Source organism: Aedes albopictus, chromosome 1 (genome assembly GCF_035046485.1).
Source record: "Aedes albopictus strain Foshan chromosome 1, AalbF5, whole genome shotgun sequence".
NCBI classification, from domain to species: domain Eukaryota; kingdom Metazoa; phylum Arthropoda; class Insecta; order Diptera; family Culicidae; genus Aedes; species Aedes albopictus.
Genome location: NC_085136.1, coordinates 22,529,995 through 22,542,997, shown reverse-complemented (window position 1 = coordinate 22,542,997; position 13,003 = coordinate 22,529,995). Strand labels below are relative to the sequence as shown.

Here is a 13,003-nt window from a genome sequence, read left to right as displayed (position 1 = left end):
TAGACGGAATCTCCGGAGGGAATTCCTAGACGGAATCCCCGGAGGGAATTCCTGAACGGAATCCCCGGAGGGAATTCCTGAACGGAATCTCCGGAGGGAATTCCTGGACGGAATCCCTGGAGGGAATTCCTGAACGGAATCCCCGGAGAGAATACTTAATGGAACCTTTAATGAAAATATGCCCTTACTACGCCAATGATTACATTCGGGCAGATGTGTTAAATGGCCTTACCTGCAAAAACACGTGTGTCAGCGACGAGGGGTTCCCCCCGCCCAGCTTGGATATCCGCAGCAACGTGAGCATGATCCGCATCATGAAGGGCAGCAGGAAGCAGAGTCGCCGTTGCCACGGTGAGGAAGCCGTCATGGCCTACGTTGCAGACGAGCAAAAGAAGAAAAAAAAACAAGAGGATATGAGAAAAGAATCAGGTTACTGTGATGAACTTCCTAGAGGTGCTTCACACTTACCTTGTATAGACCCCAGATGCACAGCAGCGAGTACGATATGATGATAAACCACTTGAGAGGCCAACCCAGGCAGTACACGGTTGCCGTTACCATCGGAAGGGCACCTGGAATGGGAAGGGAGACAAAAAAAAAGCTCAGCACCGTTAGAACCGTGGTAGAAGTAAGAATAGAGAAAAGGGTGTTCTGAATTTTTCAGAAAATCCCGGAGTTCATTGCACATCATCTGTGCTCTCCGCTGCTCTCTAGTTGACCTTTTTCCCAGTTTGATGGATGGATATGGGGTACGACCTACCGTCCGAAGAGGATGGCAGGGGAATCTATTTTTCACCGTGATTGGCCCCGAAGGGAGAGCTCGAGCTCACGGCAATAAAAGTGCATTGGTTTGGTGCGGTGCATGGTGCACCGACCCGACCGGGTCGAACCGGACCGGGCTTCATCGTCACGCTGGAAAAGTTATTTTTATGCTTTCGACCGGAAAGGTCATCAGTCAGCAGCTACTGCGATGAGCAAGATATGTATTCATGCATGCTGGGAAAATTTTTCCAATGCAAATTTGTATCAGTGATGTGAGCATATAAGAGTGCCATGTGATGTGGAATCATATGCAGCATAATGCAAAATGCAAATGCAAATTTGTTCTCCTACTTTTTACCTATTATTTTTTATCTTCAATCATCTGTATTCTTTCCCATACGTTATATCTTCAAACTATTATTATTTTTTTCATATTTGCTGTTGTTTATCTTTTATCTTCTGTTGTTGATATGTAACTCTTGTCTTTTATTTTAGATTTTCCCTCTTCTGTTTTCTTTTATCTATGTTCTGTTTTCCAAGTTTTGTCTTCTTTCGATTTTTTTCTGTCTTCAATCTCTTATCTACTATCTTCAACCTATCAACGTTTGTTTTCTAACAACTATTCTCTAAAATCAAATTCTTGTTTTCTATATGCAATGTTCTATGTTCCAACATAAGTCTTCATTATTCTAACCGCCATTTTCTATCTTCAAACTTGTGACTTAATTTCTTATCTGCTACGGTATTGCTATCCCAGAAAACGTTGATTGCCATTTAAGGTTCTGTTGGTTTAACAACTGTTGAGTTCATTGATGCACTTTTGAAAGAACTTTCATAGAAATTGGCAAAGGAATACCCAACTCATTTGCTGAAAGAAATATCTGAAAGAATATCTAAAAAAAAAAAAAACAGAAATTGCAATAGAAATTCTCATACAATTTTTCCAAAGAATATTTGTGGAGCCTCGTAGCCGTGCGGTTAGGGTCACCAAGCTTATAATCGCACCATGCTATGGGGTGAGGGTTCAATTCCCCCTTCGGGCGTTGAAACTTTTCGTGAGAATAGTTTCTTCCCCTTTTCACTGGTGCATGCTCCGTTGTCCGTTGTCTAATGTTAAGTTTAAAACAGTCTGTACAGCCGAAAGCTGAAGACGTTGTCCATGTCTTTTTTTTTATAAATTCTCAATTGAACTTCGAACACAATTAACGGATAATTCTCAAAATTTTGCTATTATTTCCAAAGAAATTGCTTGGGAAAGCCCCAACGCGCTTTTATAAGGTATTCAAAATTTCCAAAACTTTCATAAGATTTTTAATAAAATTTGCTGAAGAAACCTACAAATAAATTTTGATGAAATTGCTAAAGTAAATACCTTGCCGCTGCAGCTAACAAACAATAACTAACGAATTACTAACGGAAGACCCCATTCAATTTTCAGAGAAATTGGTCAAGGAAGTTATCAAAGAAATTCCCAATTAAATTGCCGAAACTTTTTTTTTAGAAAAGGCAACAGAACTTATAAAAAATTCCGAATATTTCTCTCAAATACTGCCGAACAAATTTTCAAAGAAAATTTTGGACTCATCAAATTGAAAGATGATTCTGCAGAGAAATTTACGGAGGAATTGTTAAATTATTGCCGAATAAATTATCATATAATTTCTCAAAGCACTGCCGAATTGCAAAGAAGTTACTGCAGATATAATTGAAGAAATTTTCAAAGATATTCGCAGAATAGTATCTGAAAAATAATCTGAAATTATTGAAAGAAATTGTGAAAAAATCTTTCGAAAGAACAAAAGAATTATTCTCCAATTTTTTTCAATTTTTTCGCAAAAAAATTTTCAATGAAATTGTTGGCCCCGCAGAATTTGCTGAAGAAATCTCCAAAGAATTTTCCAAAGGAATTGTCATGCTTTTAACAAAGAAATATATTTACCGAAAAACTCTTACAAAATACAGAAAAATACTACCGCGTTTATAAGAAGTTGCTGGAGAAATATTCAAAAATGATTCAAACAAATTGACGAAGGGTTCGCTAAAGAAATTTGCAAACGAATTCCCAAATAAACAGCGAAAGGAGTTTTTGAAGAAATTGGAAAGAACCTCCAGGTGGTGCGAACCTGGTGTGATGGCTAAATCTCGTGACTATCACGCCGAGGATCTGGCATGAAATCCCACTCCCGTCAAACTCATGAAAATGTGCATTCTTCCTTCGGAAGGGAAGTAAAGTGTGGGTTCCGAGATTAACTAGGATTAGTCTCGTTAATACAGATGAAAAAAGAACCTCCAATTAATAATTCCAAATAATATTGCCTAAAGAATTGTTAAAATATTGCTGGCGTCAAAAATAGTTTTGGATAAATTTCCAAAGAAATTATTTAATTTTCGCAGAAATTGTCAAATAAATTTTCAAAAGTATTAATAAATAATTCCACAATATCGTCGAAGAAATGGCTGGAAAAATCCCGAAATAAAAATTTAATAAGCTTCCTAGGGAATTGATTAAAGAAAAGTCACAGAAATATTTACCTAAGGAATTGTTCGGAAAATTGCCGAAGCAATTTTCGAAAAAAATTAACGAAAAATTCTTGAAAATCTTGCCGGATAAATTGCTGGAGAAATCTTCAGAGAAATTTTGAAGAAATTCCCGAAGGAGTGTCTAATGAAACTGCCAAATAAATGCGCAAATAATTTCCCGAATAATATTTTCTAAGAAATTTAGCAAAAAAAAAACTTCCAAAAGAATAAACTAATAATTCCTCAAAATAGTGCTGCATTTTTTTTTAATTTTTTATTTAAGTGTATTTTAACCTAGGCTAACTCTACACAAAATGCTGCAGAAATTTCCTAAGAAATTGCTGATGAAATCCTCGAAAAATATCCGAAGTAGTTGTCGTAGGAACTTCCAAACGAATTAACAAATATTTTCCCAAAATATTGCGGAAGGAAATCAGAGAAGTTTCCGAAGAAATTCACATTTTTTTTTACGAATCAAGAAACATCAAGAAATTGTCGAAGAAACAAAAGGATGAGCGTCTAATTGCCTATAATACATACATAGCAGGAATTTTCAAAGAAATTGCTAAAGGAATTATCCATAGAAGTTCCAAATGAATTTCAAAACGAAGTGGTGAAAAAAACTTCATTGACAAAGGATTATTTTTAGAAATTTTAAGAAGAACTTTAGAATGAATTTAAATTGAATTTAAATAATTAAATCCTGAAAAATAAATAAACGAAAATCCCAAAGGAATGGCGGATGAAAAAATGTTTAATGTAGGAGAAATTTGTATTTTCGGCAGTTTTATTCTCTTTGTCATGGAAGGTTTTTTGAAAGCTATTGAACTCAGAGTTGGCCTCAAATCCTTCCCAACCAAGCTAAATTATACGTCCAAGTTTCAGGAATTTTGGCCGACAAAAACCCCTTATGACGAAGAGAACAAACCTGCCGATAATACCCATCGTCACCCTATTTCTAAAAAATACGGAAGAAATTGCTGAAAAATTGCTGATGACATTACCAAATTGTTAGCCGAAGAAACGCTCAGAAGAATTAATGAATAAAATGAAAAAAAAAAAGCTTTCACCGGAGTTTCCATGAATATTGCAAGATTAATCTGCAAATAAAAGAATTTCCGAATAAGTTGCTGAAACAACCTTCAAAACTTTTAACGGATGACTCTCGAAAACATTGCGCTGGATCAGTCTTTGAAGGAATTTCCGAAAAAAATGCCAGAGGAACTCCATATTTGCCGAACAAAGTATCAAAAGAAATCCTTAAATTTCTGCCGCAAGAATTTTCTCAACAAATTTAAGAAGAAATTCCCGAAGAAAGGAATTTCTGAAAACAAAGAAATTCTCAATTAATTTGCACAAGAAATTGAAAAAAAATGTGAAGTCGCTAAAGATATTCAACAAAACATTTTAGAAGAAATTGCTATAAAAGTTCTTTTACTAGGAATTTGCTGAAATAATTTTTGAAGAAGCTCTCAAAATCCTTAAAAAAAATAATTCTCCAAAGTATTGCAGCAGAAATTCCCAAATAAGTTGCTTGAGAAAGATCTAATGAAATTTTCGAAGAAATTTCCAAATTATTTGCTAAAAGCATCTGTGAGGAAATTGTCAAATGAACTGTGAAAAGAATTTTCGAATAATTCTCAAAAATATTACCGAAAAAAATTCACTGAAATTATTTGAGGAATCCGATTTTTTTTAAAGTTATTCCCGACGGTAATTCCTTGTGGAAATGCTGACAAAACTGCCAAAAGAATTTTCAACGAAATTGCCAAATCAACTTTCGAAACAAGTAATGGAAAATTCACAAAAATATTGGCACAGGAATTTCTAAAGAAACTGCTGGAGAAATCTTCTCAAATAAATAGCCGAATTTTTTTCGAGAAATTGCCGAAAAAAAATAATGGTTCCCTATATGCGTGCCATTAGACTGTTTGCGATGATGACAAATATTTGGCAATCAAGCTCAACAAATGACCAACACAACATGAATCATGGCAACCTTGGATAAATGTCGGACTACAATGACAAATATATTTGGTTGTCTAATGGACTCTTAAGGCTGCCTTCTGGAATTTTCTCAAAATTTTTGAAATTTTTTTGTAAGTAAGATAGTAGAATTTCCAAGAATCCAAACAACCAAAATTTTCCACACAAATTTCATCACCACTATGAAATTTTTCATTATTTTTTCACAATCATCTTCCACCATTCCTTCATACGTAGATGCTTTTACTAGCCCGAAGTACGTCAGCCTGATGTACGTTAGGTAAAATAAGATTTCCCCTGGAGTTGACCTGCAAATTTCTTCAAAAAATTCTACAGGAGTCCTCCAAGGATTTCTTCAAGAAGCCATCCAAACATTTTTTCAGAGTGTGCCCCAAGAACTTTTTCGGGATTTATTTCAAAAGTTCCTTCAGAAAGGCCTCCGAAGAATCTTACATGAAATGCTTCAAGCATTTCTGCAGCAATTCGTTCAAGGATTCTTCCAGAACTTTTTCCAAGGATTCCTACAGAAATTATATCTGATTTTTTGTCAGAAATCCTCCAAAAATTTCTTCAGGAATATCTTCAGGGCTTGCTCCACGGATTCCTTCACAAATTTCTCCAAGAATTTTTTCAAATTTTCTTCATAGAATTGCTTCAGGAACTCTTTCAAGAATTTCTTCAAAAACTATCACAATAATTCCTTCAGAAGTTCCCCCAGAGATTTCATCAGGGTTTCGTCCCAGGTTGTCAAGATATTCAAAAGATATTCCTCCAACTGATCCATCGGCAACTTCGGTAATAATTCCTCCAAGGATTCCTTAAGGCGAATGTTTAAGTGTTCCTTCGGGAACATCTCCAGAAATTTCTCCAAACATGCCTTTAGCGGTTTTTCCGAAAATACTTGAGGAATTTCTCAAGATTCTCTTAAAATATTCCTCCATATATTCAATCCAGAATTTATCCCAGATTTCTTTTAAAAATATTCACGAGGATTCCTAGAGATAGAGTACCTCTATCTCTAAGGTTTCCCTCGGAAATTTCTCAAAGAATTTTTGCAGAAATCACAGCAAGGATTCACTCAGGAACTTCTGGAAATATTGTCTGGACATTCTTCCAAATATTCCTTCAAGGATTCCACCAAGAAAACCAGGTATTTCTTCAAGGAGTGCTTCAAGAATTTCTCCACAGATTCCGTCATGTATTTCTCCAAGCATTCTCTCAAAAAATCTTCCAAGAATATCTCAAATGCTTGTTCAGAAATTTATTGAAAGATTCTACAGAAATTCTGCAATTATGTGTAAATCTCCAAAAACTCTTTCAAGGTGTTTCAAAAATTCCTCCAAAGATTGCATTGGGATTTCGCCAATGATTCCTTTTAAAACTTCTCTAATAATTTATTCCGGAATTCCTTCTTGCTATAGGAATTTTCCAAAAAAACTCAATAAGTTCCTTCAAGAAAAATTTTGAGAATTCTTTCAAGGATTGTTTCAGCAAGTTTTGCAACTATTTCTTCAAGAACTCCCCCAAGAATTCCCTCTCAGCTTTTTTTTCAGAAGTTCAGTCAAGGATTTCATCAGGGATATCACACAGTACTCTTTCAGGAATAGCTCCAGCAATTCCTTCAAAAGATTAATTTCAAATTTTTTCCAAGAGTTCTATAAAGATTCCGTCAGAAATTATTACATGGATTTCCATTCTTCAAGAACTTTCCAAATAGTAGTTTACGCAACAAGGTGCAGAATGACGATTTTTACAGCACGAGTCGTACATTTATCCAACGAGGCTTGCCGAGTTGGATAATTACGACGAGTGCTGTAAAAATCGAGTTCTGCACCGAGTTGCGTATAACGTTTTTTGCAAGTTCATAAATTACCGCTTGAGGGACGTTTTAAACAAAACTTTTTCATCAAACTGCATAATGATGCTCATAGACATGTTTAAGAAAATCTGATCATAGCAGGTTATACTGTGCAGTTGTCACAATTTTTCAAAACTGCATCCAGAAAGCATCAAGAAGTTGATCAAAACTAAAAACAGTGCTGTTATGGTTCATTACGCAACGCAAATCAGTGCTGTAATGAACCATTACAGCGCTGTTAATTTGGTGTGGGAAAGTAGGCGTTTTCCTGTCAGATATGCGTGAGGTAAAACAGCCTATTACGATGAGAAATTGCAAAAAATGTATTTCAGGATTATTCCTAGAGTTCTTGGAAAATGCCTCAAATTGTTCATTCCAAAGTAAATCCCATGGTTGCTTCAAGAAATTTATTAATTTATCATCGTTTTTTTTATGAATTCCCTCAAGAGTTCCGTTGAGAATTCCTCCAAGCATCTTCAGAAATTTCTGCAGCGATTTTTTGAGATTATAACATATATGCAGGTATTTTTCAATGATTTCTACGATTTCTATAGAAAATGCTCTTGGGGTTGCTCAATTTTTTATTATTTTCCTTGTAAATTCTATCTTCTGTCTTCTTATTCAGTCATTCCGTAAAAAAAAAATGATATATTGAATTTCAGAATGTCGTGATAAAGAAATTTCTCTGAAGATACCTTCATGGAGTTCTAGGAGAGTTCCTCCAGCAGTTTCTTCGCGGATCTTTAACCCTTCAGCGCGCGCACTGTTGTAAAAAGTACAACACTACCAAAAAACCTCGCTTTTCGTATACAGCGCGAGTGTGGTGCAGTTTCGGTTGCTTGATGGCGCGCGTCCTGGAAGGTTAAAGGCATAACAAAAATATAACACGATTATATTATCGAGTGATACCCGACTATATAGGAAAAACATTTTTTTTACAGGTTTTGTTATTTTGTTACAATGATTTTTGTTACACAGGTTACAAAACATGTACCGTTAGTAGTTGAAATAACAAAAAAAATCTAACAAAACTCGTTTCAGTTGAAACAAACATATAACATGTTGAGATATAATCATAAAACAAGTTCTGTTATTTATTTCAGAACAAATTTTTTACAAGTTTTGTTATAAATCTCTTGGCTCGAGTGAGAGTTTTTTTTCCAGAGATTTATTTAGCAGGGTCTAACTGGCACACATCTTGTGTTGTGAATCAATTAGATTGTTACTCTCTTCGGCGAGGTTGCTCAGAAGAATGGAAACTTTTTACTAGAAAACAATTTAGTTCAAAATTCGCTCACAAAGTGGCGTTAGTGATATAATGAGCTACCAGTTTGGTTTATGCGTTGTATATCTCACGTTCTGTACCATTTAGTATGATACTGTCTTTGGAATAGCTGTTCAGAAGAATGAATGTTTTTACCTGGCAAACAAGACGTTATGAGCAGTCAGTTTGGTCAGAGCAACTCACGTTCTGGATCATTTTAAAGGACACTGCACACTGGGCCACGAGCGGGATCTAGCAAGTAAAAACCTCTAGCGTTTTGGGAGTACATTTTTTTGAGTTGGTGTCTTCTGAGACTTGTACAGTCGACTCTCCACATGTCGATGTTCTACATCTCGATATCTCTCCCCATCTCGATGCTTTGGTCGGTCCCTTCAATCTGCATACATTTTACCTTTCTACATGTCGACACCTCCTTATCTCGATATCTCTCTATCTCGATACAATCTAGTTCGTTTTTGTTCTAGATTTTCTCTCCATATGTCGATATGCCCGTTTTTACAGGTTGCTAGATCTCGTTTCTGAGGTGCAAAACATTCTGTGAAGGCGAAGTGACATCTGTTTGTTGACGGTTTTCCCTAGTTACGGACGATTTTTCAATCTAGTGTGCATTTCAAATTCGATCTCTCCCTATCAGGCTTGTCCGCACTCAGCGCATGAAAATTCTGCTCTTTTGATTTACGTCCCCTAAACCATCGTATTTACTCAATCTTCCTATCTTATCTGATAGAAGGATGTTGAAATATCCTAAATGCTTGCCTAAATGTCATTTCGAGCTGTCAGAAAACCGCATCGCAGTGCCGCACTGTGCGAGCAAAGAGAATTTCACCCGGGTGAATTCACCCCAGTGAATTTCTCCTTACACGCTCAGTGCGGCACTGCGGTGCGATTTTTTGACAGTTCGAAATGACATTTAGGATATTCAAACATCCTTCTATCAGGTAAGATAGGGAGATTGTATGAATCCGATAGTTTTGGTGGTGTAAATCAAAAGAGCAGAATTTTCATGCGCTCAGTGCGGACAAGCCTGCTCCCTATCTCGATGGTCCCTTCAATATCGAGATGTAGAGAGTCAACTGTATTAATTTTACTTGTACTTTTATGTGGTGAAGAAAATTAGTTGGTAATTTTGCCGCATAGGTGGCGCTGCGATACTAACTTTTTTGTCCTACGTCCTAGAGGTTTCCCGTCTTCTGCAAAGTTGTAGAGCGTGCAAAAATAAGTAAAGTTGTCGAAGACACCAAAGTTGTGTGACTTCAAATAACAAAGTTATGTGAAAAATAGTAAAATTTACGTGAAAATCACGTTTTCATGACTATTTTGAATGTTTATCTCAAATTTATCAATTTTAACACTTTACACGTGTTAATCAAAGTAGCCTATGTCTTATGATACCAACTTTACATTTTTTTTGAGACCTTTAAAATGGTTTTTCGAGCATAATAGTAAAAATTACTATGATTTTTACTAGCAGTTTTTCCAAAAAGCTGCAAATTTCGGCTTGCTTCAAAATATACCACTAAAGATCTATTAAATCTGAAAGTTTGCCGGAGGTATAATTTAGTGTTTTTGAGATATCTTGTTTTTAAATAATGATGTCTTAAAATCTAAATTATTTTGAAAGAGAAGCAATTCTTTATTCCAGAGTTTTTTTGTCTTTATTAACGAGATTTTCAATCCTAGGCTAGTTCATCTCGAGATATTCCGGAGTTTTCCTGCCAGTAGATACTCACGGATCACTTTTCAATTAAGAGTTTACCCAACGCCCTGATTACTCAAAATTGACGTTTTGTGTTCAATTGTTTTGTGCATCAATTTGTTGAATCTACAGTGCTCATATATTTATTGGTCTATTGAAAGAAAAAAATTATAATGGTTTTTGGCCCTGTGTGAGCGACTCAAGCAAGTGCGAAGTTTCGTAATACCAATCCGTGTGGTCAATAATGATTTTCAGTTAACTCAACGTACACACGTAAAAATGAATAAATTATTGGTTATATTATAAAAAAATCTTCAACTCAAGATGAGATTTGAATTCACGACTCTTATACAAGTGCTTTACTTACTAAGTCACAGTGCCAATTAATGACACGGCATTGATGAGCTAAGTTTTTTTTTTCATGTCATCAATATCCATCTAAACATACGTTGAGTTAACTGAAAATCATTATTGATTCCACGGATTGGTATACCGGAAATTTGCACTAACGTAAGTCGCTCACACAGGATCAAAAAGCATTTTTTTTCTTTCAATATACCAATACATATATGCGCATTGTCAATTATTCATTGATGCGCAAGACAATTGAACACAAAACGTTTCAATTTCAAGTAATTAAGGCGTTGGGTAAACATAAAACTTTTTATTCAAAAGTGATCCGTGAGGGTCTAATGGCAGGACAACTCCGGAATAAAGAATTGCATCTCTTTCAAAATAATTTAGGTATGAAAACATCAATATTTTAAAACAAGATATCTCAAAAACACCAAATTATACCTCCGGCAAACTTTCAGATTTAATAGATCTTGAGTGGTATATTTTGAAGCAAGCATCACATTATGCCGAAATTTTGCAGCTTTTTGAAAAATTTGCTAGTAAAAATCATAGTGATTTTTACTATTATGCCCAAAAAACCATTTTAAAGGTCCCAAAAAATTGTAAAGTTGGTATAATCAGACACAGGCTACTTTGATTAACACGTGTGAAGTGTTTAAATTGATAAATTTGCGATAAACATTCAAAATAGTCATAAAAACGTGATTTTCACGTAAATTTTACTTTGGTATCTTCGGCGACTTTACTTATTTTTGCACGCTCTACAACTTTGCAAAAGACGGGAAACCTCTAGGACGTAAGACAAAAAAGTTATTATCGCAGCGCCACCTATACGGCAAAATTACCAACTAATTTTCTTCACTACATTAAAGTACAGGTAAAATAAATACAAGTCTCCGACGACACCAACTCAAAAAAATGTACTCCCAAAACGCTAGAGGTTTTTACTTGCTAGATCTCGCTCGTGGCCCAGTGTGCACTGGTTTGCTCAGAAGTACAAAAGGTTTCGGAATTTTCTTTAGGAGTGTCCTAGTGAAATCCTTTGAAAATTTCTCAGACAATTTCTTTGAACAATTCAGAGAATTTTTTAAAATTCTTTTTAGAATTTTTTTGAATAATTGATTCAGCTTCTTTTTTTTTGAAAAATTTATGATTCTCTCCAGCTATTGGCTGGATAATGCCGTTGATTTGGGACTATTTTCGAAAATTTCTTCGGCACTTTTTCAGGCAACGTTCCGCAATTTCTTCGTAAATTCCTTTCGAAATTTCTTTGGCACTTTATTTGGAAATTCATTCAGTAATGCCTTTGTGGAATCCTTCTTCATTTCATCCAATTTTCTTCCGCAATTCATTGGAAAGCTACTACGAAAATTCTTTATGTTTTTTTTTTGCAACTCCTTCTATGGCAATTCCTTTGAGAACTTTTTCTTCTTTGGTAATTTCTTTGAGTTTTCGTTCGGCGATTGTTTCATAACATCTTTTGGTGTTTTATTTTTTATTTTTGAATTTCCAAAATAATATTCAATGGAATTGTCAAAGATTTTATAAGCCTTATATTGAACTATTGAAGAAACTTTCAAAAAATGCCTGGGAAATTTACGAAGAAATTCCAAGAAATATTTTCCCGAGTCAATTCCGAAAATAATAGCTGAAAAAAAAATCCATAAGAGTTGTTGTACAATTTTTTGAATAAGTTACCGGAAAGGCTTTACAAAAATTTCCTAGCTAAATTCCTAAAAAGAAAGCAAATAGGAGTTGTGGGATCAAATGTGTTGCTAAAAGAACTTCAAACGGAATTGCTGAAGAATTCCACCAAAAGAAACTGTAAAGACCAGAAAAAAATACAGGGAAATCGTCAAAAAGATTCCCCAAAATTTCCTAAAAAAAATCGTAAGAATTAACGAAAACTTTTCCAGAAGAGTGTCGAAGAAAATTCAAGGAGTTTTCGAAGGAACTGCCAGAGGAAACAAGAAAGAAACTGAAGAAGGAATTCCCAAAGGCATTGCTGAAGGGTTTCCCAATGAAATTGTAGTACAAATTCTAAAATAAATTTCTAAAGTAATTCACAAAGCCTTTGTCGAGGCATTTCCGGCATGAAATTTCTGAAGAAGGTGACTGAAAATTTTCCAAAAGAATTGTTTACAAAAATGTCAAAGACATTTTTGAGGTTATGTCCAAGGTAATTCTCAAGTTTTTTTTAAAGGAATTGTTGTGAGACAGTTTTCAAATAATTGACCAAAGAAATTAAAAAAAAAATATGCTTGAAGAATTCAGAGATGAATTGCCTGAGAATTTCTCAAAGAAATTGCCTAAACAATTTGGAGTTTCCCAATTATCAAAGATATTGTTGCATCCACTTCCGAAGAAATAGCCAAAAACCATCTAGGAGAGAAATTACCGAAGAAACTTCTGAGAAGATTTACGACGCTTAGATCAAACGTACGCGCCTCGTTGCAGAATCTGTTTTCTATGGAATGATCTTCAACTTTCTAACTTTTCATCTTTCATCTTCTGTTGTTTATCTTTTGTCTTCTCACAT

At 34.9% G+C, this 13,003-nt stretch overlaps 1 protein-coding gene across 4 annotated transcripts in view; it reads right to left on the bottom strand.

The window, feature by feature from the left end:
• LOC109433660 (progestin and adipoQ receptor family member 4) overlaps positions 1-13,003 on the bottom strand; it is a 151,573-nt gene that overhangs the window by 62,066 nt on the left and 76,504 nt on the right. For all 4 annotated transcript variants that reach the window (XM_029877979.2, XM_062844196.1, XM_062844198.1 and 1 more), the window contains exons 4-5: positions 469-572; positions 233-370 (exon numbers count right to left, since the gene is read on the bottom strand). In XM_029877979.2, the coding sequence (XP_029733839.1) occupies positions 233-370; positions 469-572 (242 nt within the window). The remainder of the gene's footprint in view (positions 1-232; positions 371-468; positions 573-13,003) is intronic.